Here is a 27,190-nt window from a genome sequence, read left to right as displayed (position 1 = left end):
ATGATGAACCCAAGTGGCTGTTTTTAAAAGCCACTTTCCTTTATACGTGTGACAATCTAGTTAGGGGCTATGCCATTCAACCATTTTTATGCTTGCTGAGCAGTATATTATCACAAAAGCAGTGGTGAGAAGACTGCATTGCTTTTTGCAGCCATACATCTTGCTGCTTGAGGATATGATATCAGCAGTGCAGTTGGGTTGTCCCAGTCCCTGGATGAATTATTCAGGCTCTTGACATCAGAGGTTTGCGCCAGCGGATTGGTTGGGGCTTGGGTAATAAAATCTTTCCTAGGGAAAACAGAAGAGGAGGAGGATGGCAGTGAGACCAGCAGAGCTGCTACTTCAAACACAGCTGGCTTTTTCTGGCTGTTGCATCTCTGCAAGAATAAAGAAAGATGTTTTTAAGGTCTGGCTTCATGTGAATTCTCAGCTAGGAGCAGGTGGAGGGATTTGTGCGAGAGGCCTGCATTTCCAGTGGAATGAGTAATCAGATTGTTCTTGAAAAAATTACTTGTAGCTGTATGCTAAATACAAGCTGCACACTCACTGCATGAGCCAGGAGGAGCAGCAGCCGCAGCAGCAGTGCTCATGGCTTGTTACAAAGGTGCTGGTGGCAGAAATGTTTCATCGTTACATTTGCTTCCCGGGTTCTTCCCATACCGGCAGGGTAAGTGGTGCAAGGACAATGCTGACATCTTTGCAAGCGGGGTGAACGTGAAGAGCTGTGCGACACATGCATCTTGTGATTATAAATAAACATTACCTCTGTAGAGCATTTACATCAGGGAAATTTGTAAAAAGTATATTTGTCATGGGATTTGTAAAATCAATCCACTACTTAATTTTATTCAGACATAGGTTATTTTAATTGGTTACACCTGTTCCTTTTAAACATGTATACAATAAATGCTAAAAAGCAGAAACTTTACTATTAAGAGTTGCTGCAGAGGTCATAAAGAATACATTACTCATATATTGCCTTGAAATAGGCTATTTCTGCTGTTTGCTGGTATGACTGAAACTGAGTATGTCTACTGCGGATAAATAATTAGAAGTCAGGAGTTTTCTCTAATTTACAGTTGCTGTCAGACCAGTCCATAAATCTGTGGGATCAAGTGGAACTACAAATTAGGGAACTGGAGACAAAATAGATTAGGGATTAAAGGCAAAATATCATTTTGACTCATTTCTTTGACCAAACATTTATATTCTAAAGACCCAGTTCTTATCTTTCGGTATGCCATTGTTATAGCTGTTGGTTTCTGCGGAATTTTAAGTTATGAAGGCATGAATGAAGTCAAAATTGGGCTGACTGTGTGCTGTCTTTCAGTCGCTGTACCTCCACGCAGGATGTAATTCAAGTGTGCAGCTAATTCCACTGAAATTAATTGGGCTACCTGTATAAGTAATAGCTTGTCAGAGCAGAGCTGGCATTTACTGTATGTCACATGTGAAACATCCTGTGTATATATTAGAATTAGAAATCATACAGTGAGAAGTCTATTTTCCAGAATGTAGAAATTCAGCAATTTTTTATATGTTATCATCTCAGATATCTTTGTAGGTTTTTTGTAGGTCAACAATATTTCTATTTTTTGAATCAGAGATCAAAACTTCATCATTTGTAAGTTTGCGTATTTCAGAAAAAAGCTATAAACCTGTGATTCCAAGTCAGGGCAGATAAAATTGTCAGAAACGAAGACACCCCCCACCCTGTGCCCAAAACTGTTGGTATTGAATGAGGCACAATGAAGTATTTTGAGTTACACTTTTCATCACTTAACTGTAAGTGCAACAAGTAGATTTTGAAAACGTAATCACCGTTTTAAAAATGATACAGGACAGACTACCCAATAGACTTTAAAAAAAAAAAATAAGTAAAATTATTTTCTTAGATATAAAGTACACAAATCTAGCAATAGATGCTAGAGAATATGTGCATTTTATTTTCCTCTGGTAAATCTCATCTTGCAGTGTAGGTTATATAGTATATTTTTGACTGTATTATTGTTGTCTTTTCTCATATGTGGCTAACCATTCAAAATACATGTTCTAAATAAATAAAATATAAAATCCCTGAGACACAATGCAAAAACATATTTTGGGAGGTCATATTGTGGTCAGGGAGCTATTGCTGTCCCACTTAAAATAACATTTTAGCGGATGAATTTTGTGCATTGGTTTGTATCTTTATGTACTCTCACTGTGGAGCAGCATTATATGGGTGCAAATCTGGGAGCTTATTACTAGTAGTATGCCAAACTTATTAGTTATCTATTCCAGAGAGGATTAAAGAATATTCCCTTTTAATTTTACAGATGTGAAGGAGATCAAACCGCTATTCAGTACCACACAAGCCAGTAGCAGAGGCAGGAACTAAAATTAGATTTTCCAGCTGTAGACTTTGACACGCATGCGTTCTTGCAAAGAAGAAGTAATTTATTTAACAATAATATTTCATTATTTATTTGGATTTTCTGTAGGGGAACCAAGGGGCCCATTCAGAACTGATGATAGTAATAACATGATTAGCTTTTCAGTGAAATAGCTATTTCCTTTTATTTCTGAAAAGAAAATCCCCAGTGTAAATATTTGCATGCCACTGGTGTAAAACTATGGCACGTGTCAAAACCCATTCGCTGTAGGGAAGGGACAGGAGCCCAGGGACTGGTTACAGCGCTGCGATTCCCTTCCCCTTGCCGCCATGACCCTGGCTCCTGCTGAAGGCAGAAGCTAGTTCAGGAGTTATTTTTGCCTATGCAGCTGGCAACAGTCCCTGAGGGACTATCTGAGAATCAGTGAAATTCACTATAAATCCAGACAAGTGCTTCAAGATGGGACTAAGGGAGGCAGTAAGTAGCAGTGTAGAAACTGTCTGAACTAGCTAGTGGCTCCTCCCTGGTAGGGTGTCTCAGAGGACAGACAAGGGTGATAATGCAGTTTCAAACCTTTAATTTGGCATTATAAACAAGTATATGTGCTATGGGTAGTTTTTCTAAGTCTCTAAATGATTTTCTGAATAAAAGTAGCTTGCCTGTCAGAGACACGGATTACCTGAAATTCTAATTGAAAAACACAATAAAAATTTCAAGTGCTCAGACTTTGGGTAAAGCTGACTGCCTTCTTCAGCGCTATAATATGGATACAGAAATCAAATTCATTTTGGCATTCGGATTTGAACTGGTAGATTACATTTCAGTCATTCATTAAGACTTGATCTTTGCTATGAACCTCGTCAAATAGTCAAGTGTCAGAGCATTAATGTAAGAATATAAAGCTTTTGTCATTGGTAGTTACAGGCAAAATTAATGGAATTGTCTCAAGAAAATATAGTGGTATTTCTGGCAAATGCAGAATGCATTTGTTGTCAGTACAGAATATCGTTCTTCCATCATGCAACTCAAACAGTGTTCACCAATGTCTAATCAAACTGGTTTCTTTTTTTTCAGATGAGCAAGAGTCAGTCCAGAAGAGGACTTTCACAAAATGGATCAACACTCATCTGGCTAAGGTAATATATGGCTTTGAAAAAATCTTTTTTTAAGTTAAACCTTACCCTCTGTACCTGTGCAGGCCCTGGAGTGTAGAAGATGGCAGATTTTGCTGAGCAGAATGACATAAACTTGACCCACATTATCTGTACATCACAGAGCTTGAATCTGTTTCAGTGTGATAGTGGTTTAGGCAGCGGCAGCAGTGTGAGTGGGGTCTACAGCCAATCGCTCAGCTCCTTTGGCCAAAACTATGGTCAGAAGAGTAGCACAGTACCTGCTATTGAAGTTGGAGGAAAAATTTGAAGCTGCTTCTAAGCAGCAGAAATATTAGTCTTACTACATATGGCATACTTGAATAAAACTTGGTTCAGTTGCTGTGTACTTTGATAGAGTCATCCTGAGCTGGCTAAAAATGTATACATAGTGCTTCACAGGTCCAGTGCCAAATTCATTATTTGATGCATCTCAGGATATATCATGAAATTATTTTTACTTCTTCTTACCATAACCTAAAATCCCCTTTTTGGTTTTAGTAGAAGAACAAGGACTGTGATTTGCACACAAATTTGAAAGTACTAAGTTACAAGTGGCAGCATCTTTATCTGATGATACGAGTAGTGAGATTTAATTTGGCATTTACCAGAGTTTTCACATAGCACAGCTCTTCCTGTGGTTTTCAATTAGTCCAGTAAATTAAGATATTTAAACATGGGAGGTGCTGTATGAAATGCATGTTGTTTAAATCATGAAGATTAATGAACTTAAAAGCTGAGCAAGGAGTAACTGAAAGAGGGCTGTTTTACCATCTGTAGAAGGAGTTGACTAATGCACTTAAAAATGAACAGGATAAAAGCAGGAAGCCCATACTGTGTTATATCCTGTGTTTTCATCTAATGAGAAAGTATGGCAGAACAACAATTTTTATTTACATTACTGAGGAATGTAAATGAGGAATTTACTGTGAAATGAACTGCATTGGCATTGTAAAATTCAGCTGCTAGAACAAGTCTATCTTTAGGACTGTGGATTCTCACAGGGAATGAGACTTCTCTCCCCATTATCTTTGAAATGTGTGGAAAGGGCAACAGAAAACTTAAACTCTCTACATATGTTTCATTTGCTTCAAGTGAGGTGTAAGGAAAGGCAATACTTGGTTAAGTGCTTAGCCGAAGTGGGTCATGAAAATGCGTCAGAGGGCAAAAAAACTCTTTATTTGGTGTTACTCTATTTCCTAACTGTGTTGCATCATTACTACTTGATCAGTGATATCTGATAATAATTGACCATTTTACGTATATGTATGTTTTTTATATATGTATGTGTGTGTATATATAAATTAGTATATAATTATAATTGACTAATAATGATCAATTGATATTTTCCTTGGAAGCAGAGGAAGTCGTGGTGGCAACTCAGTTAAGATATTTTGGTCTGGATTGAGGTGTGAACTCCACTTTTACCATACTAGTCCCATTGGGCTGTGAGAGCTCCGTTAGAGATTTGACTTTTTTGATCCATATGTCTGTTTCTTTAAAGGCTTCGAAACTGTAAAGGTAGATCAAATACTCGCATTCTAACAAAGCAGTTGATGCTAAACCAGCCAGGACCTTCACTTTAAGCTACCTCGGCTACCATATAGTATTAGTTTGTGTTAATTCACACTTTAACAGGAAAGTTGTTTCTGGGATCTTCTTACTGATGGCTGTGAGTGAGTTTGCTTCACTGAAGTCAGATGTATAAATTAGGTTTTTTGTTTCTAATTTACTGTTATACTGTCACAGGAGAAGCGCAGTTTTAGTTTATAGGTATTAGACTCCAAAGAAGAGAAGTGACCCATGCCATTTGAAAATTTAATCACTTAAACCTTATAAGTTTTTAAAGTTTAAGCTTTAAAATCTTTGTTTGTCATGTTTTTGAGAAGTGTGGAAACATACTTTTTCAAGTTCATTTCAGCTGTAGAAAACAGAGGGTCTCTGAAATGCACCGGATTCCCCTTGCACTCATGTTCCATATTGTAACCTAGAAATCTGATATTTAGAATACTTGATTCTCATAAAAGATTGTTGCCATTTTTGTTACTTACAAAAGTATTGGAAAGTATTTGGAGGCCTTTGAAATGTGATAAGGGGAAATTCTAGGTATAACACACTTTTAGACAGAATTGTCTTCTTTCTGCTCTCATCTGCATGCCCTATTAAAAAAAAAAAAAATAAAGTGGAGTACCTGTCAAAATTGTAGCTGATGATGAAAATGTTACAGCCCGTGTTATGACCATATGACTCACATACTTTAGGAAACAGTCTTTTAGCTGCCTCATCACTAATTCTGCCTGCCTGCATCATTTAGTACCCAGGAGACATAAAAGCTAGGAAGAATTAAGATTTCAAGGGAATTGTAACTGTGCTTTCCACAGCTTTGTTCCAAAGCTTTCAGTATTTGCCTAATGTTTCTTTTTACCTTTGAGGATAACACAGTTATCTAAAATAGTGTTCCAGGCTTTAGCAGAGATTATAGCTTGTGTTTACTTTTGGCTACTGCAGACCTACTGTGTGACCCTCAGTGTTTGTACTGTACGCGTTTTCAGGACCACTTCTTGTTAGAGCTTTATTCGTAGACAGTTTATTGAAACTTAGAAAGTAAAAGGGCATTGGTTTTAGACACCAACGTAGATAGTTTTGATTGATAAATATTTTGATTTCTATATTGTTGTGTGTTAAATGGACATGTATGGTTGATATTGTATAAAAATTCTGAGGCTAAAAATAACATGTATTTTGATACGTATTTCTTTAGTAGCTCAATTTTCTTCTGAATTATCTTGTTTCTCTCCTGAGAGATATGTACTGTAGTTGTGAAATAGTGTTGTTCTCGGAAGTTTTGATCCAAAACCTGACTGATTTTTCTCTTGTTTATTTAGATGCCTTACAGTGTAAACTACAGTATTTCTAATTAGACTTCAGTTGGATAAAGAATATTTTTTGATCTGTAAACAGTGACCTTTCCTGATTACTGACCTATAATAGAAATATAAATGGATTTATTCTTAAAATAAATATTGATTGCTGTTCTTAGTTAATGATTTTTGTATGAGAATTATAGGGAAAAAAAGTAAACCTAAGAAATTGGAAAAGAAAACCTTTTTTTTATTTGTTCTGCTATTAAGGAAATATACTTCAGACTTTCTAGCAGGGTATGATATCTTTATTAATTATAAACTATTTAAGTATTGCATAACATGTCACAGAACAGAAATATTTGTTGTTAAGAAATGTATGATGTATTGGAACTGGAAATACCTACCTTTAAATGTTGACTAGTGGATATATGACATAGAGCTGCTACAAAAACTTTTTGTTATATGATATTCATCAAATAACTAAGTGAAGAAATATACTATATATATATATATATATATATATATATATATATAAACCTAAAAGCTGCTTCTGTATTTAAAATTAATTTACTTTGACACAAGGTTCCTGTAATTGTTCTCCTAACAGCTGAGGCCCTCAGGCTAGTTGTATACAAGAAGGAACATCTATTAGGATGTGATACAACAAATTGTACAGTACTTAATAACTGGACTGATGTCTTTAGTTAACTCACCATTAAATATGGTAATGACTTTCTATGTTAGTATCAGCAGATAGCAAAGTCTAAACTGTTATCCAAAATGAAAGGAAAAAATCCAGGTACCAATCCCCTAGGCAGGTAGTTCTGAAAACAAGTGTGTCCAGAAACCTTTTGGATATTCTTGATATTGGTATCTTGGATTTTTTAACTGTTGTTGATACCTTCTCTTCAGCCATCATTGTAGTTTGGGGTTGAATCTGATATTTCAGTCATTGTCTGACTTATAGGTATAAATATAAATGCTTGTAAACTGCGAATATGTTGAATTTTGAAAGTTTTAGAAGTTGTAATAAGCTTTTTCCTCCTATTTTATTTTATAATGTTTAGCTTTCTAAAATGTTTGTGAAGTACTTTACCCAAAACAAGTCAGTACATATGGATACAATGACTACTTTATCGATCAGTAGATGTGACTTAGTTCTCTTGAAGTCTGTGTGACCTTGTGTTCAGTGATAACAGAGGAGCAAGGAATATGGCAAGTGTTAGAAACACCGGGACATAAGCTGTGCCAGTTTACACCAGAGCACTTCATTTCTTATCCTAAATGTTTTCTTTTCACACATCAGAATAAATGAGGCCCAGATCAATTTCAGTGTGAGCTAAGGTGTTTTGGGCACTAAAATCCCTCCTGGATTTGAGCCAATGTCTGTTAAAGTCAGTGACATTACAGTGGGATTAAATAAAATGGAAAGAGATGCAAGAGCTATAAAAGTGTTACCCACATAATTATAGATGAATCTACAGTTACTTGTTTTAAATGCATAGACCTTTTCTGTTCCTTTTCTTTTTTGTGTGTATGCCAGTTGGCGATTTAGAATGTAATCTAGAAGGTGATCCAGAATTACTTTAGAATGTAATCCAGAATAACTGTGTCGAAATTTGACTCAATATTTGCAGGCTTCAAAAGTAACAGTAATTTCACTTCAAATTGGTCTCATTTTCTTGGCTGCTATTGTAAAGCTTTGGATTTTTTTTTTTTTAAGAGGAAAGTTTAATTGTTGCCATTTTTAATAATTTAAATGTTCTCTATTGTCACTTAATTAAAAAACCTAAATTGGTCTTACGTCTTTGACCAAAATTCCTGTTCTTAATGTAGTGTGGCAAACATTACTACATGAATTTACCATTGTTTGTCTCAAAGATTTTGGTATTCTGTGGCTGCTGTATAAATCTCAGTTGCTGACTTGATGCCGTAACTCCTTCTCCCCTCTCTGCTTCTTTGAATGCAGATGTCAGAGCAGAAAGGGAATTCATAAAAGGTAGTGTTTGTTTACTGAGGTGAAAAATATCCTGAAGAAAGGAAATGCTTTAGGTTTGTTCTTTCCTATTTTTTTTTCACTGTGATGGAGTCAGATTAAGAGGCTGATAAGAGAAGTTATTTGTTCTTAAACTTTAATTATAGGCCTGCATGTTTGTAAGTCAGAATCTAGAGTATAATGTTTTCATACTAGGTGTTTTCATGATACTTGGTTTACAGTTTATTGCATCTTTTTTCTGAAAAGAGTAAAGCTTGAAATGGAGAAGTTTTTCATTCTTTTCTGAGGATGAATTTCATTTTATCTGCTTGTTCTCATTTGTTGTTCATTCTCACTACTAACATTAAATAAAAAAAAAGTTGTCCTTTTTTCCTTTCTTATTCAAGAAAAAACAGCTGTTCTTAGACCAGGAAAAAAATGGTCTGAAAGCAGAAGCCTGGTGATTGTGCTGAATCTCACAGTAACAGAATTCTAAAAAATCTTAAATTTGATGGTCATATCCATCCTTTGATTCCTGATTTCTTAAATACTCTCTCAAACAATAAGGAATAAGTGTCTGGCATATACACTTTTCATCCTGTAACTATAAGGAATCCTTGATTTAACAGAAAATATACCTGTTAACTAATAGTACTTGAAGAACTCAGCAAATTTTTTCTCGTTAAAGTTGTTGAGTCAAATTTTAAGTTCTTGACATTGCTTTTCTGTCCTTCATTTCAGTGAGAGTCTTGACTGTGAAAAGACTGAATGAAAACAGATTAAGACTTGGTTTATTATGGCTTTGTAATGTGAAAAGCAAAAGAGGAAAGCACAAATTCTTTGAAGAGAACTATACATTAAGAAACACAAATTTGTATTTCTCTAAGCTCAAAGATTTGAGCTTTGGAGACCAATGGGGGTAATTAGTTCTAACAAGTTAAGTTGTGCATATGCATTTAAATGAACTTCAAATTTAAGCAGGTGTGTTTCTTGAAAATCTGAAAAACATGTATTCTTCTTTAGGGTCTCCTTTCATATTCCTATGGAAAAAGTACTAAATTATCTTTAACTCTAAAACCATGGCTATCTGGAGAAATATTCCATCCAAGAATGAGTTTGATTGTTTTTGAAAAAGTGCTGGGGAGTAACTGAATGAAACCCCACAACCAGGAGAAATTCATGTTTTCTAAGCAAAGGTTGATTGAGTTTTGTTGTAGTGTTCCTGAACATGGGCTTCCAGGTGGCAGAGGAAAGAACTACTAAGGTAGAGTTTTTGTCCTTGGACTGAGTTGGGTGAGTAGTTCAGAGAAGGATAAAAAGGCCAATTTCTGAATTTGTGAACGATGGTGCTGTGAAAGAAATTGAAATTAAGAAGACATGAAAAGTTGTGTTGGAAGTAAGGTGTGCTGTTAGGCTCTGTGAAGCAGAGTGGCCTGAAGCATAGGTAAGGTGTGAAGAGGTTTTTGAGTTGATTGTGCTGGATAGAACCAAGAAGAATTAATAATTGGGGAATATGAAGCTGGATGGAATAGTTTGTCAGGGTTTGCTATGAGTAAAAGGTAGATTCTTCACAGGAAGCCTTTAAAATCTTAGTGAATGTTTTTCTTCTAGAAAGTCATACTCAAATTGAAACAGAAACAAATTCAATGGCTGTGTTAAGTCCATCAAGAAGAATACAAAATTTATTTTTGGCTTTCTAAACTATAACGTTGAGAATGAGAATACGGGTACGAACAATTAAGAATGAAGGAAAATATCAAGTATCCGTCACCTGCGCTTGTAAATGGTCATGTGCAGGGCATTTCAGAAGTGAAAGAAATGGACTGTGATGTTAGTGTAGCTGGATGCATGGGAGATCAGACCTGGACCACAGTGTCCATTGATGTGAAGAAGTTAGTCGTGTCAGGAGAGTCAGTAAGCCATGGCAGTGATACACCCATTATCAGGGAGCTGCAGGAGCATGGCTGCTCCATGAGAGGGGATGAACCAGGAGCCAAGGGTGACCCCAGTGCAGGCCCTGCCCTCACCAATGGTGCACTGTCCCACAGGGGAGGAACATGGCAGGCAGAGCCAGGTGCTTGTAACAGGGTCCATTTGACAGCCCCAGACACGGCAAGTGATGAACCAGCTCCAGTGTCCATCCAGGGGCTCCAGCCAGGAGCAAAAGGAGATTGGTCCAGAGACAGGGCTGGAGACAAGGCTACATACAGCACAGGTCAAAAGTCCAGCCAGAAGACAGGGCCAGAGACAGGTACACCTACAGCATAGCTCAGGCAGGACTGAAGGCTGGACTGAAATGGTGCTCCTGGGCCTTGGGCAAGAGTGCATGAATGGGGGTCCCAGGTGAGACTCATCAGGGCAATCAAGGACTGTTAGTACACTCAGGGTCCTAACACCTATCATCACGTTACCGTGAGCTACCCACATGGCCGTGAAATTACCAAGTCATATCAAATTGAACCTAGATAAAGTACTCTGACCCACCAAAGGCTTTACCTTGCAATGAAAGCAGGGCACATGAGTGAAGAAATTAATGGGAATCCTGGCTCTTCAGCTCTAAGGCCACAGCTAACATGGGAGTCCCTGGAGCATTGACTGCCTACTAGGACTCAAAACTTTGAGGAAAGAGCTGCAAGCCTGATAGCTAAGAGATAATTAACGCAGCTTCATTTTGGGTCAGCTTTTAGCTCTAGGCTGCATTTGCTTCCCTGTCCATCTGAGAGTTCAGCCTGCTTGTCTCCACAGCCTTAGCTGAATCTGTGATTTGGGAACCTGGTGAGATTCAGCAGTCTGAAATCATCTCTTTGCTTTGCCACCCACTTGCGGAAACTGGGACCCAAGCTGCCAGATAAATGTGATACATCTTCTGTCTGTCTAGTTTGTTTTCTGCATCTGTACAATCCTACTGATGATAAGAGATACACGTGTAATGCAGAACTAGAGCACTGAAGTCTTCAAATTGCATAGTTTTTTTCATATTTCCCTAAGGTTCTGGAACTGGACCTCCTCTCAATCTCAGCTTTCAAAGCTGTAGAAATAATTTCAGTATGCTTCTGATTTAGAGGAATCTTTTCAAGGTCCAAGTTTAAAATGCAAGACAATGTTACAGAAAATATGTCAAAAATGATTGTAGTAGTGAGTTATTACATCCAGTCAGGATAGCAATTACTCAAATGTTTTTCATTTCAGTGCCTACTTAGTTAGTGGATTAGAGGAGTAAGGAAGATGAAATGACCATATTCTTTGTAAAACAACAAAGACGTGTATCTTTTATTGCCTTTGTCATCTTCGGTGAAAGTGTTGGCAGACGGTATTTTCAAAGCTTTGGAATAGAGAATGTAAATTGATTTAACCCAATTGAATAACATCTTTGTTCCCAGGTACAGAGATAACTTCAGTATTTGGAGAACTCAGCAAAGAGAGCAAACAAAACATGCATACTTAAAGAAATTATTATTCATTTTATTTTTCCATAAGAGAGTGCAGGCATCAAGGAACAAGAGCAAAAAAGTAAAGTAACAATACGAATGAACATTTTTAGGTTATACTTATGCAAAGTTCTCATACTGCTGAACTAAACCTGGACGTTAAACTTTACATTAAGGTTTTCAAAATTGTAAAAGGTTATATTTTATAAAGCAAATAAAGGAAGAAAAGGAAATGTATAATCAAGTTTTATAACTCTCACGCACAGTGCTGTAAACTCTGTTAATTCGTGCTTAGAATGTACCTGTGTCTTCATACAAGAACCTCATCAGTTTTCATCTATTAACTAAGTAATTTTGTGGGTTTTTTTCAAATGGCTCATAGTATCCCAGTGACTGGCACATAAAAACTTTAAGTTAATGTCTGCCTTGGCTGCGTGATCGGGAAAATTTGACTCTGTTTTCTGTGCCAATAGTCACTGTATGTTTTCTCTAGTTTTATGTGTATCCTCTAATGTTAAACCAATAGTGAATGCTGAATTAATTTGTGTAAGGAAACTGTTAACTTAGGGCCCAGTTCCTCAGACTTTAATTGTAGAAATAGTCTTTAAAAGCAAGCAACATGAAAACTCTTATCCTTAAGGACTTATGAATGAAATTGGGGCTGATGTGTGGACCAGCTATACGGAGTGAGTCTGAAATTTCGCACTGGCCTCCCTGTTCATGTCTGTCCTTCCCCATGACAGACAAATTGGATCGTGACAGATTTTTTTTTTTTTTTCTTGTGTGTGCATGTGGATGGGTTTTTACACATTTTTTCAGCAGTTTTGTAAATATTGTTTGAAAATTAATGTAGTAAATGTAGTTTCCAGTGCATTGTATTCCTTATAATGCTGATACTGTTGTTTGTACAGTACCATTTATTCACTAGAAAAGTTAAGTACAGGGTGTGAAGAAGAGATTGCTGTTGCAAAAGATACAAATAAGAAATGAGGGGCATGAAGAAGCTTTGGAATAGAACAGTGAAACTTAGCAAATACTTGCTGGTTCCATATTTGATGGCTGGATTTTACAAAATTTCCTATCATTAATTTCCTGTGTCAGGGAAGGAGGTGTATTATAAATTGTAGATTGTGGGTATATTTTAAATCTTTTTTTTTTGAGGCTTATTAGTTGAATACTTTTCATATGTACTGATATGAAGTTCTTTAAATTGTTTAGGATATTTCCTGAACACTGCAGCAATGAGATCAGTCTGACAGAGCAACAAGTTTAAGCAGAACATTTCCTCATTAATTCACATTTGTGATCAAGTCTAAATGCAGCTATTTAAATAAATATTTAATATGGGAAAATCTGGTTCATTAACCTTTAAAATTCATTCCCAATTAATTCAGATTCCTCCTACAGAGCTCATGAATTTGCTTGTACGGAGTATGCCTCTCTTCTTATGATATGACTGTTCCTAAATGTCATAGTCACTATAAACTAACCACTGTGAGATTGCATATAGTGCAAATATAAATGAGTGTTGATAGACTGCGTTCAATAAAGTATATAGAATGTCATTAGTATTATTTTGCTCTCTTGGAGAAGAGCAGCTAAGGGCTATTGGAATGGATAAATTAAAATCAAAACCTGAAACAAAACACTAAGGCATTTGAAATCTTAGTGGAGACCTGGCAAGTTGTAGATTTAATGTTTGCTTGCTTATCAGAGTATAATCTGTTTTCTCAAATAATTTTTGTTCAAGCACCTAATACATGACAGCTTTCCTTTTAATGTTATAGTATTTTAAAAGATTACTTCAGATGCCTTTTAAATGTTCTTTTTTCCTAGTTTAAAAATGGCTTCATTAATTCTTTGCACAGGCTTTCCAACATTCAAAATATAGTGTGTTAGGGTCATTAGAGTTGATTGCATCAACTAGAGCTATATAGTTATAAACACAAAGCCAAAATCTGGAGTAGATTCAATATTTTCAAGATTACAGAATTCTAAGTTGGTTTTCACTTCCACATTTTACTGATTTGTAGTTGGTATTTTGGCAGTGCACTATGGCTACTGGATGAATAGGTGCTAAGTCCTGTTTATTCTCTAGAATAAAAAATATTCAATAGATTATAACTGTGTGGTGTGTGGGGTTGTTTGTTTGTTTGTTTTTGTTTTTGTTTTTGTTTTTAGAAAACCTTTCTTTCCTGGAAGCTAATAAGTAAGCAGTGTATATGTTTGCTTTCTCATTTCTTTTACCTTAACATTGCATATGCAGCTAAGGAGTATTTATTTATCTATTCCAGCAGAAGACTTGGTCTGTGTTATTCTCAGTAGAGGGTCTGCCTGGAAGAACTAGCGTGTAGTATAAATCATTCTGTGTAATGGTTCATATACAGTGAATAGATGGATATGAACTTCTTAGTCTCAGGAAGTGTATATACATGCATATGTATTGGCGTGGGAAATAAGGCTGATATCTGTGGGATATTTATGTAAAAGAAGAATCTACACTGACTGCCATTTAAAAAGATGACTCATTCCATACTTCTGAGAAAAACTAGAGTCATAACAATAGGGTAACTCATGGGAAGATCTATGCTATATGCCCAGAGTAGGAAAAAAGTGATTTATGAAACACAATGAGGTGCTTATCTCCTTGAAATTACGTGTTAACATCTTCAGGGTAGTGAAATACATTACATGTGTGTTGTGCAAAATCACTTTGGCTGATGAAGCAGTCTGAAAAATTAACTGTTTTTCAATATTAGAGGATTCTTATATAGGAGGCCTAGTGGCAAGACTGTTGTGTCTGCTTTCTGTTCCCTGTTTTATTGGCATTAAGGCACATAGTGTGTTCTGCTAAACACTAGCAGTAATTGTAACTAACTACACATACCTTGCAGCAACAGATAGTAAATTTGAGTCTGCTGATTTATGGAGTATCACTGTGGTTTTCTCACTTCTCAGCAGTCAGTCTTATTAACTTTGATGTAAGTGATTTTGTGGTTTCTTTGCTGCTTCTCATCTTTTCCAATACTTTTTCATACTTCCCCTAATTTTCTGTTATGCAAGTTATACGTTCAACATTTGGTTTGTGTAGAAAGGATACTACTGCAGGAGTTAATTTACTTGCATGATGTCTTCAGGAGTTATTTTTGCTGCCTTACATGAGTAAGAGGTTAGGATGCAAGTCTCCAACTTTCAGTAACTACTGTCAGCGAAGAGCAACAGGTGAAGGATGGTTCAGAGCAAGAGTTTGACGAGGATGATCAGAGGTTGGATGTCTTGTGTGAAGCCGTACACTGTGGGAACCAGAGGCGCTTCCCAGACTTGGTTTGCATATGGATGCCAAATGTCTTATGTTCTGGCCTGGATCCTGATTTAAGAGTAAGGATACCAAGGCTGGAAGTGAGCTGTGCCCAAAATGATAAGGGGTTGCATAGGGGTGTTCTGGAGACCAGGGTTATATAAGAGTGGCCATAAATCTCACCCTCCTGTCTAAATGTATCCTAAATTGTCTCCAGTAAGAATGTCTCTTCATTACTGCAGAGTGAGCTTCAAGAGACTAACCTCACTGCTGGCGCATCTAGATAGGAGGTGAGATTTGCCAGGCCTTCAGCTGCAGTTGGAATAGGATGGCAGCTGCTATAATCATCATGTCTTTTAGCAAATAATTCTTTGCTAATTTATCATGCAATAAATACTGATTAAAACAAAGCTTTGCAAACTTCAAACGGGAAATGATAACACAGAAGGTGAGAAAAATTAATTGTATTTATGTCAACTGCCTGTAATGCAAGACTGGGGCAAATTAATCGGCAGTGACCTGGTTGCTCTGTTGATTTCTTTGGTATTATGCTGTGGATGAACACAATCCATTATGTATTGCAGTGCTAGGAATGTAAAAAGAACTATGATTAAATATACCCTAGTAATTAGTTGTAATATTGATATATTATATAAACACAAGAAAATGTACTGTTTTCTTACCGTGACTATCAGAGCATGTCAAACCTCAGACAAAGTCGTCTTTCAGGCAAGGAGTTATTTTGTCATGTTATATCAAAGTTATTTTTTATTGAAATATTAGTTAATCCTAACTGAGCAATGAAGGCAGAATATTTTGATTTTGGAAGCTAGAAACCTTATGGGAGCTTTCCTTTATCCTGCTTTGTTATAGCACTTTTACCTTTTCAAGAGCAGCAAAGATGGTCATTTTAGTCAATAAGCAGGTATGAACATTAGCAGTATGTGAATTAGCAGATATTTGAATGCTTACAAGCTCATGGAAGCTGCAGGGTTGTTGTTTTGGGTTTTTTTTTTTTCCCCCACTCAATTCAGCTGGACCAAATTTCACTCTCAGCTTTCTTTTGCTAAGAGAAATGTTTGTGATCATTAAAGTACTGATAGCCATAATTCAATAAACTGGCGCACATTTAAGAAGACAGAGTTTAATGATGGGACCTGGTTATTCAAAATTCCTAAAACATCATCCGTTTACATTATTTTTTCAGTATTATCATTGTTATGTTTGTGAATGTTAAAACCTATGTTAAGCAATTTGTCTTAAGTAGAAACTGATATACTGGTTAGCACTGGAAACTGCAAGGCCTGGAGGAAAAAGAGGAGAGAAAATCTGGCAATTTAGTAAAGCAACTGTCAGCTGTGAGAAAGTTGCATTGTTGCTCAGAAAGCCACACTACTGCTTAAAGCATTTTTCCTTCATACAGTTCATTTTTCAGACTGTGAGAGTGAAATTGCAATGCCATTTTTAACACTAGGCAAAATATCCTGATAAATTGAAATGTGACTGTAATGCTGCATCCATAAGTTGTGTGTATTTTGTAGACTCGGGCAAATGTTGGTCTGTTTCTTCACTACTTTTAGGGAGGTTTTTCCATTGTATCATTAGTGGCAGAAAGCATCTGGTGTGCAAGAGATGTTCAATAATTAGCATGGTGGCAAAACAATGTTTAAATGATACAATGGTATCAAACATTATAAAACGTAGCAAAGGGGGCCAAAACTCTATGTTTATCTGTTTGGAAGGAAGGAAAGATGTAATGCTGGTGAGCCATTATATCTGAAGTCTTCTCACTTTTCAGCGCAATCCTCCCATGTTGGTCAATGATCTGTTTGAAGATATCAAAGATGGTGTAATGCTAATCTCCCTTTTGGAAGTCCTTTCGGGGCAGAAACTGGTAAGAACTTTCTTCTTTCTGAATATATCATATTTGCAGAACTTCTCTAAGATATGACTTTCTGATATGTTTCTATAATTGAATACCATTAAAAACTTGACTGCTACATTATTCACAGAGAGGGCTATCTGGTTACAATATAAAAAGATTATTAGAAACTGATATTCTTTGTGCATTTTTTTTATTAATTTGGTCTTACTAGTTTATAAAAGTTGCTTATTGTATTGTCTTTGTAATTCATCTGGGTGTTAGTACTGTGCACAGACAAGGTCAAAAACCCAAGCTACTTAGGTGCATCTTAAAGAAATAATGAAAACCTTTCATGTTTAATTTACCTCTTTCTCTCTGAGAAAGTGGTAAGCCCCTAAAATTTCATTGGGGTCTAATATGCATTTGCCCTGAGGGCTGCTCTGCTGCGGTAAAGAACGTTAGCTGATACCAAATGACTTTTCCCAGCCACACTGTGTAAAGAAGCCATGACATACATGGCAAACAGGCAGCCTCTTGGGAGCCAGGCTATTGCAGTGTGTGATGTGGGAGGGAAATGAACGGGTTTTAGGCCCAGGACTCTCACTTTTCCAAGCCAGCGCACAGAACAGGTAGCAGCATCTGCAAGAGCAGAGCCGCTGTCCCTCCTCCTGCTGGCTGTTGGGTGCAGAAGTTACCTGTTTCCTCAAATTCAGGTAATTTGCAAGCGTCACACTTTTACCCCTTTTTCATATGAAATCTCTGTTTTGATTCCAGATGATACCCAAAATTAAATAGCAATTCAGATTGTGAGAGTGATTGTAGTGCAAGTGGAAGAAGCTATGCTTTCAAGTGTGTTTCTGCCCTGTTGAGATGTACCAATTTCTCTGTTTCTGTTCATCTAAGAAAGTCAGTCTCCCTCTTGTGGTAAAGCATAGGCAGTAAAACAGGAAAAGAATTTTAATGCAGTTACCAGTAATACTGAAATTCACTGGATTGTATCCTGCCTACGTTAGTTAATGGAAGATAAGAGACATCACAGAACTAGAATGCGGCCTGGTTAATTTAAAGAATATGATATAGCAGAATATGATATTCTGTAGCAATTGCAAAAGGAATTTCAGACTCTAGCAAACCTTTGCTATGTCTGTTTGCAACTTTATGAATAGGAATTTAAAATGTAGTAAGTAGTTGTATATTTTCGTTAAAATATAAGATTCAGTGGGTAATTTGAAATTCCACTTTAAAATGTTAGAAGACTAGGATATATTCTTGATTTAATTAAAGGAATTCTGTCTTTTTTTTAACCTACATGAGTTCAGGAAAATTTATTTTTCAGCTGTGATTTGTGATAGTTTTCTGGGGGGGGGGTTGTTTGTTTGTTTGGTTTTTTTTATCACCAGTGAGATATTAGAGAGAATTGATTAAAAATCCCCTAGGAAAAATGTCTTTATTGCACATTAAATTTTAAAAATAACAACCACCTTGATTTCTCCTTTTCAGGCAAAAATATTTTACTGAGAGCATGTTACTGTGTCTCAAATCCATTAAAAAAATAAAAGTGGTTTGTTACATAGGCGAAACAAATCTCTGATATGATGAGGATTGTAATTAGTTATTTAGAGATATTTAAAACTTCAACAAACGTTGTAAACATTCAGGAAGTGAATACATTCTGGCATGTATACATTCAGGAAAAATAAAAATAAATAGTAGATACTTATCAGCTTGAGTCCTGAGATTATTAAGGCAACTATAGTTGTTGATAATAGAACTATGACATTTACTTCCCATATATATATCAGTCCTCCATGTTGGCATATGCACAAATCCTATTTGATTTTTCCAAGGAATATTTGTACATGTAAATCAGATTATCATATGTACATATGCACTTATAACAATCTGGAACTTCATTTTTTTCAGCAAATTTACATAAATCTCATTGGAGCTTGCACTGTTCTTTCTCTTTAAGCCTTGTGAACAGGGACGTCAACTGAAGAGAATTCACTGGGTTGCCAACATTGGCACAGCTCTTAAGTTCCTAGAAGGAAGGCGGGTAGGTTTGGTAGCACTTAGTCCTGGCTTTTCCTTTTTGCCTATATTTTTTTTTCTTTCCTCCTTAAATTTATGATTTGTATCCACCTACTGGCTCTAATTGTCCTATGCTATGTCTGCAGTCTCAGTTTCTACACAATGCCTAAAAACTGCTGTAAACATGTAAAACAACAGTGTCAAGATCCAAAGCTAGTATGTAGCAGTGTATAGGATAAAACTTTTCTTCTTATGAGTTCTTTTTTTGAGAATCGCCTTGGATGATCATCTTCCTTTTTTTCTGTGCTCTTCAGCTCTTCATCTTCCCTGTTACTGTTTTCAGCAAAGTTAAGAATGATGATCATGAGTAGAGGCATTAATTTATAGTTAAAAGAATAGATTTATGGACTTCATTAGTGGTCATACTCACAGTACCCTGGAAGTACAGACATAAGAATTTAGAACAGCGTGACCCTTATTAGCTTGTCAGGACTTCAGACTAATTCCTGGATTGATTCTGGAAAAAAAATCAGCACTGTTGCCATTTTAGAAAGGTAAGAAAGCATCTTAGAAAATTAACAAAAGACAAAAAAATGAAACCCTCAAAATGTTCCAGATATGAATGCCAAATAAGAGCAATATACTTCTACCTTTATTTCCGACTTTTCTCTCTGTATTATACTGACTTACATTTACATTTTTTCAATTAGATTACAGGTATTTTGTCCTTTTTATTATGTATATTAAGTTTTTTTTAAATACAGACGCAACACCTGATGTATTTTATTTCTCCACAATGCCATAGCACCAGGAGTCATTGAATTTTGGCGTGCTTTGCCTCTCTCTGACCCTATGGCCTCTTGACCTAATTGCTTTTCAGTTACATGGGATCATCAGTTTCCTGTAGAAATAAATCTATCATAAGAGAACTCTTTTTTCTGGCTTAGTTATGTTCAAAAATATATAACCAAAGCAAAAACAAATATATTCCCAAATCAAATTTTTGCCTGAGCCCATAATTTTACTAGTTAATGTAGTACAGTTTGTTAATACAAACTGTGTTATATGCAGCCTGAGAGTGGAAGACTCAAAATGAGAGGTGCTTTCCTGGTAAGGCCTGTATAGTCTAAGACAAGACTAGGGTGAGGAGCAAAAAGCCGTGCTTTCCTAGTCTACGTGGCCCAGTGTAGTGGGTGACCAGATCTTTGAATGATCCAGCTCAGATCCCAGAATTAGTAGCAGTGCAGCTTAGTAATTTTCCCTGCTGAAGATATATTGCCAGCAATGGAGCACTGTGGTTTTGCTTGTGATATCCAAGACACTTTTTTCTGGACTTTTCTTAAGTTATTTTTGTATGTACTGTGTATCCATCAGTATGCAATATTCCCTAGTAAAGGCAATTGGAAATATGCATTGTGCCAGGTAGAGTGATGAGCTGTACCTGGTGGCCTGTAGGCTGAATCCAGCCCAGAGGACGTGTCTGTCCAGTCTGTCAGCCTTTCTGTCCCTGAGGAGGTGGGGATGCTGTTCAGGCAACAAGGTGCCTCTCCAAGAACTGAACACAGTTGCTGGTGGGCACTCGGAGGCCAATGAAAGGAGGTGGCTGGCTGCCCTTGCTGCCTGCAGGACTGGAGAGGGGTCGGGAGAGTCTCCTCCCCGAGGCTGCTGCCCACCCCTGGAGGGGGAGGATGAAAAGAAAGAGTGGAAAAGAGGGACCTTTGTATACAAGAAGCACAGGATATGTCTGTTGCAAAGAGGAATGATCTGAGGAAGACCCCAAAATGTGTATATGGTTCTCACAGTTACAGTGATTGGACCACCAATGGCCCCTCTCCCCCCCCATGGAATCTCCCGTAAGTAATGATTATTACAGGTTAAAGTAATTTCCTATTTTCACTACCCAACCAATATTTGCATTCCTGCAAATATTCTCATTATGCTACAAAAATACGGTTGGCATTTGGCAGATATCATTCTGGACCAAGCTGTTTTTTTATGGTTCTGAAAAGTTTATTTTGTAGTTCTTCAATCAATTTCAATAGAATATAAGACAGAGATAACACAATAACTAGACTAGATAGGTTATGTCTCCATGAAGAGTGACCTAATCAAAAGCTTTAGCTGAGACCCCATGAATCTTTTCATCTGTAATACCTGTAAAAAAACCCCTTGCTTTCTAGAAAAAGAAAAGCTTTTGTTGGAATTGAGCCAGCTGGGAGAATGATGATCTCAATATATTTTTCTTTAGCTAGGTAATAGTAAATTCTCCTCATTGACGGATAGAGAGAAGCAAGACGTCAATTTTCCCAGAGTATTCTCAGTTTTCTTGATGAAGGCAATCGGAAGTATAATCAGTGGGGATTTCTTCTCTAGCTCTTCCCAAGCAGTCTGTGGAGTTTTAATTCCGTAAAGAGTTAGCTTTGCATCCCTGCACAGCAGGGCTTTTTTTGTTCATTCTTGACATTATCTGGTGGGTTTCCAGCTGCTGATTCAGAGGACTGCAGTCTTTCTGTTTTGTGGAGAGAAACCAGGTCACTTAAAGTCAGTCTTGTGCTTTTCTTTCACCTATTCGCCAAGGCATTTCCATCATCTTTTTTTCCATGAGCAAACTTGCAGTGCATGAGCACTTTAACAGCCCTTCACATCTATGTCACAGTTGGTGGCAGACTCCCTTAGCTTTGCTGAGGGAATTAGGACCACTATATTTCCTAATGTTCTGATACTCCCTGTTCTTTTCTATTTCCTTGAGCATTTTTGTCTGTTAATTTTTTTTATGACATATTCTTATTTATCTCCTCCTTTACTGCCTTTTCTCATATGAGCTTATTTTAGGGTAATACCTCATTCAGACTATAGATTAGCTTTTGGGAATTTGGATTCATGGAATCTCTTTCTGTTGAATAACTGCACGTGACCATGGACAGCTCAGTTTTTCATATTCTTTACCTATTTCTAAGAATTAAAGAATTACCATCATGTTTGTTTCACTGGGAAGTCTTAATTGGTGGTGGTAAAATCCTTTCCAATAAAAGGCTCTCTACTGGATAACTGTGGCCTTTTTTTTTCTTATCTTTATTTCTTGCTTTTCCTTTTTCTATTTCTCATCTATTCTTGAACTCTTCTCTTTGCATTCCATGTCTATTAGAACTATAGCAAGAACAAGTTGCATAATTTATGATGTGTGTCTGTTATGGAATATTTAATTTGCTTTAGTTGTTAATTCTGTTGTAAGCTGTTGTTAAAATGTCCTTTCTTTACAGTCTAAAATTAAATTAATGCATTTTTCATTTTCAAGTTATTGTGTGTATCATCTTCTCCCCTTTGCTTTTCATGCTAGTCCGTATACAGAGGATCTCCGGTTTGTACAATGGTTTTATGTAATTTGCCGTGTTTTTTCTACCTGAAATTAAATATTATTTCTACAATTTCATTACCTATAGCTGTACTTGGACAAAAAGTGAAATTCCATCATTCAACAGTATTTTTGTATCAAGATTTGCTATTTGGTTGCAAAAATGCATTAAAAATATAAAAACCAATTTGAAATCCATTTCATAACTGTTATCATTCCTTATGTGTGTGATAGTAACACATGCTTTCTTTCCTAAATAGATTAAGCTTGTTAACATTAACTCAACTGATATTGCTGATGGTAGGCCTTCTATCGTGCTTGGCTTGGTGTGGACCATAATTTTATATTTTCAGGTACAACTTTTTTTTTTTAAATTCAATCTAGTTTGTTCAAATAATGTCAGATCATCACTTTGTATGAGCTGATGTCATTCCAATCCTTCACGACAGCTAAGTGTCTTTGTAACTAACTGAGGATCTGATCCTGAATAAAGCAACAGTTGACAATAGTGGTTTTTCACACTGGGTAAAGTTAAAGTCTTTGGAATGGATTGGCCTGGTCCTAGAATGGTGTTCCTTTATTGTTGGGATATATTCTCCCACTTTTGTTTCTGAATAATACAATAGAACAACAAAGGAAAAGAATTGTGATTCTTGCAATAAGTGGTACCTTTAGCAACATTGATGGTGATTGTGCTCTATGTCTGACTGCAGTGCAGTTGATGCCAGACAGGAATTATGTTCAGGCAGTAGGTGTAAACATGCTGATTTCACTGGGAGGTGCAGGTATTTGCATGGACAAAATTCAGCTGTAAATGATGTAAATGGAGAGGGGATTGAATCATAAATTATTTGCGTTCTTTGAAGTTGGGTGGGAGGAAGAAATGTTTTTCTAAATCCTGTCCATATGAGTTAGCAAAATGAGTCACTGCTCGACGGTTGCAAAAAACAACTGTTTTTGTTGCTCTCCTTGATAGAGCGCTTTGGCTCCCTCATGATGTGGCTTCCTTATGTCTAAGGGGTGCTGTTCTCCTAAGCACCAACCAGTGTAACATCACAGTGATTCAGATCTCCCTCTTGCAAAGTTATCCGGAATGACATTTACATTTTTATTTAATTTGTATCTCATTGAGATGATGGGGGAAGATCATACTTCTCAAAGTTATTGAGACTCTAATTTTCTGCATCGGTTTTACTTGGGCCATTTTTTGAGGTTTTCTTTAGTTGTCACAAACAGATATCTCATTTTAACACAAATGAAAGCAGAGATACAGGAGAACTGTGTTTCTCACTGTGGGAGACTCATTCAGTGATGTGCTATAAATCTTTAGGTTTTAAGTAGACAGAATAGACCAATCTTGCAATGTCCTCTGGATATACCTTTATCTTATTAAAGCCAAATTGCTAATGAACTTAATGTTCATTATGAACATTGAAGGAGGACCCAGGGAACTACAGGCCAGTCAGCCTCACCTGCATCCCTGGAAAGGTGATGGAGCAGCTCATCCTGGAGGCCATCTCCAAGCATGTGGAGGAAAAGAAGGTGATCAGGAGTAGTCAGCATGGCTTCACCAAGGGGAAATCATGCCTAACCAATCTGATAACCTTCTATGATGGGATGACTGGCTGGGTAGATGAGGGGAGAGCAGTGGATGTTGTCTACCTAGACTTCAGCAAGGCTTTCGAGACTGTCTCCCATAGCATCCTCATAGGGAAGCTCAGGAAGTGTGGGTTAGATGAGAGGACAGTGAGGTGGACTGAGAACTGGCTGAATGGCAGAGCTCAGAGGGTTGTGATCAGTGGCACAGAGTCTAGTTGGAGGCCTGTAGCTAGCGGTGTCCCCCAGGGGTCAGTCCTGGGTCCAGTCTTGTTCAACTTCTTCATCAATGACCTGGATGAAGGGACAGAGTGCACCCTCAGCAAGTTTGCTGACGATACAAAACTGGGAGGAGTGGCCGATACCCCAGAGGGCTGTGCTGCCATTCAGAGAGACCTGGCCAGGCTGGAGAGGTGGGCGGAGAGGAACCTCATGAAGTTCAACAAAGGAAAGTGCAGAGTCCTGCACCTGGGGAGGAATAACCCCCTGCACCAGTACAGCCTGGGGGCTGACCTGCTGGAAAGCAGCTCTGCGGAGAAGGACCTGGGAGTGCTGGCGGACACCAAGTTAAGCATGAGGCAGCAATGTGCCCTTGTGGCCAAGAAGGCCAATGGTATCCTGGGGTGCATCAGGAAGAGTGTTGCCAGCAGGTCGAGGGAGGTGATTCTCCCCCTCTGCTCAGCCCTGGTGAGGCCACATCTGGAGTACTGCATCCAGTTCTGGGCTCCCCAGTACAAGAGGGATGTGGCACTACTGGAGCAAGTCCAGCAAAGGGCTACAAAGATGATTAGGGGACTGGAGCATCTCTCTTATGAGGAAAGGTTGAGAGAGCTTGGCCTGTTTAGCCTGGAGAAGAGAAGGCTGAGAGGAGATCTTATCAATGTGTACAAGTATCTTAAGGGAGGGAGTCGAGAGGATGGAGCCAGACTCTTTTCAGTGGTGCCCAGTGACAGGACGCGAGGCAACGGGCACAAACTGAAACACAGACGCTTCCATGTGAACATGAGGAAAAACTTTTTCACTGTGAGGGTGACAGAGCACTGGAACAGGTTGCCCCGAGAGGTGGTGGAGTCTCCTTCTCTGGAGATATTCAAAACGCGCCTGGATGCAATCCTGTGCAATGTGCTCCTGTGCTTGAGCAGGGGTGTTGGACTAGATGATCTCCAGAGGTCCCTTCCAACCTCAGCGATTCTGTGATTCTGTAATGTTCTTGAAGGAGTCAAGTTAATGATTTTCATTTGATGAAAGGCATGGTGCAAGTAATTGTCATGTACCCTCTCCAAGCAATACTTAATGCACTTTGTCTGTGCTGCATTCACTATTCCATCAAAAAGGCACTTGTAGGAAGAGCTGCATTTGAATTTGTGCCAAAACAATACAATGGTAAATAAAGAACTATCCATATGAGATCATCAGGATCGCTTCCATTATTTTAAGAAAGGGCTGGGAAAAGAATGAAGCTGGTCATAACCAGATGATGCTCACTCTTGGTGACTATTGGTTAAGTATCTGGAAAAGATGGTTTGAAGTGTTATTTTGGTTCAGATTCTTTAAGTTGAAAGAGTCACCTCTGAAATCAGTAGATTGTTTTATAATTTGAATTCAAGGTAGATGTAAACCATCATCTCCTGTTTCAATTATAATTTGTCATGGTCAGTAACATGGCACACTTGCATGCTATTCAAGCTGTAAGGTGTCAGGAAAGTCAATGATTGCTAGATGTTCTGTACATCCGAAATTAAGACCATCGTCTGGGCCCATAAATTAGAATTTTTGAGGGTACTTTTACATACAGTTTAAGAAAAAAGACTGCCCTGTCCAACTTTAGTTTCAGTCCTATTACTATATTTTAAAAGAAAGTAATGAGGATTAAGAGTATTATCTACAGTCAGTCCAGTAATTTATTTTTTTTAATGCAGATTGAAGAGCTGACAAGCAACCTTCCACAGCTACAGTCATTGTCTGGCAGTGCTTCTTCTGTGGAGAGTGTTGTCAGTTCAGAAACTGCGAGTCCTCCAAGCAAACGGAAGGTGGTAACCAAGGTCCAGGGAAGCGCCAGGAAGGCTTTGTTAAAATGGATACAGTACACAGCAGCAAAGTAAGTAACCCACAAATTAACTGAATTTGTATCTTAAATGTAAATTTCTTCAGATTGTGAACCATCTCAGTCAGGGACTGTCCTTTTGCTCTGTGTTTATATAGCGCCTCCCTGTGATGATATTTTTTTGATGACTGGGGCTGCTAAGTGTTACCAGTGTACAACAAATGATAGTAAATAATAATTTGCATTAATTTTACAAGCAATTACATTTTAGAGTCTCTGAATAATGAATGGGATTATCTTTGACAGAATGAGGAACAGAAAAGGGGAATTAGATGTTGTCTGAATGACAATGTGTTAGTCCTGTTGCCAAAACACTTGATGTGACAATGTAAGTCCCACACTGAAATAGCACTTCTCAGTGACAGAGCTTGCAGGAACAGTAAATTCTGGTACTTGCTCTTGAAATACAGGTGATTAAAAATCATGACTATCTTACTGCAATTTTGTGATACAAGTAACATATTACTGAATTTTCATTCTTTTTAAAATGAATTATTTCAGAGGTTTAGTCTTGTGATCTTTTGCTATCTTCAGAATGCTTTCCTTTATTTGGTACAATTATCGCAAGTTTGTTCTGCTTACAAAAAGGAAAAAATCCATAAATTGGATCAAAGAAACAATAGTAATTTGATTACTTCCACAATAAGAAAATAAAAATCAAAGGCATAAAAGAATAAAATGGATTTATTTGTTCAAATTAAGTAACCACTATTGTTTGAAGATACCAATCAGGTTCAGTAATGTAGAGGGGGACTAGCCAGTTCTAGAATAGTGCCTCAGAAAAATTAAATATAACCATAAAGACATAGATTTTTCTCCAGTTCTTCAATAAATAGGTAGAATACAGTCATTTGTAGGGCAGTTCAGTCTAATTTGGCATTCTTCCTACAGCACTCTTGTTGGTAAGAGACAGGCTGCTAAAAACTGAAAGTGGGCAGCTGCAATTTTCAAACAGATGTAAACATACAAAATACGAACAAAGAGAGGTCCATAAATTAAATTGCCCACATTATGGGGAAGAAGGATGAAAAGTGTTGTAAGAAGTGTAGAGAAGTGATGGTACATTTTGCCTAGCCCTTGTTTATACTGGAATGTGTAAGGGCTGGCCAAGTGCCCATCAAAGTCAGTAAAGGTTTTTCAAAGATTAGAGTG

General features: G+C 37.3%; 1 protein-coding gene across 1 annotated transcript in view; it reads left to right on the top strand.

Moving 5' to 3' along the window:
- Positions 1-588: 588 nt before the first annotated feature.
- The window catches only part of SYNE1 (spectrin repeat containing nuclear envelope protein 1), a 276,957-nt gene continuing 250,355 nt past the window's right edge, over positions 589-27,190 (top strand). The window contains exons 1-7 of the mRNA XM_067293579.1: positions 589-667; positions 3,450-3,511; positions 16,890-16,985; positions 18,928-19,011; positions 22,324-22,344; positions 22,599-22,691; positions 25,854-26,032. Coding sequence (XP_067149680.1) covers positions 589-667; positions 3,450-3,511; positions 16,890-16,985; positions 18,928-19,011; positions 22,324-22,344; positions 22,599-22,691; positions 25,854-26,032 — 614 coding nt within the window. The remainder of the gene's footprint in view (positions 668-3,449; positions 3,512-16,889; positions 16,986-18,927; positions 19,012-22,323; positions 22,345-22,598; positions 22,692-25,853; positions 26,033-27,190) is intronic.

The sequence above is a fragment of the Apteryx mantelli genome, chromosome 3 (genome assembly GCF_036417845.1).
Source record: "Apteryx mantelli isolate bAptMan1 chromosome 3, bAptMan1.hap1, whole genome shotgun sequence".
Classification (NCBI taxonomy): domain Eukaryota; kingdom Metazoa; phylum Chordata; class Aves; order Apterygiformes; family Apterygidae; genus Apteryx; species Apteryx mantelli.
The sequence above is the reverse complement of the archived record's forward strand: the minus strand, read 5'-3'. Positions and strand labels throughout refer to the sequence as shown.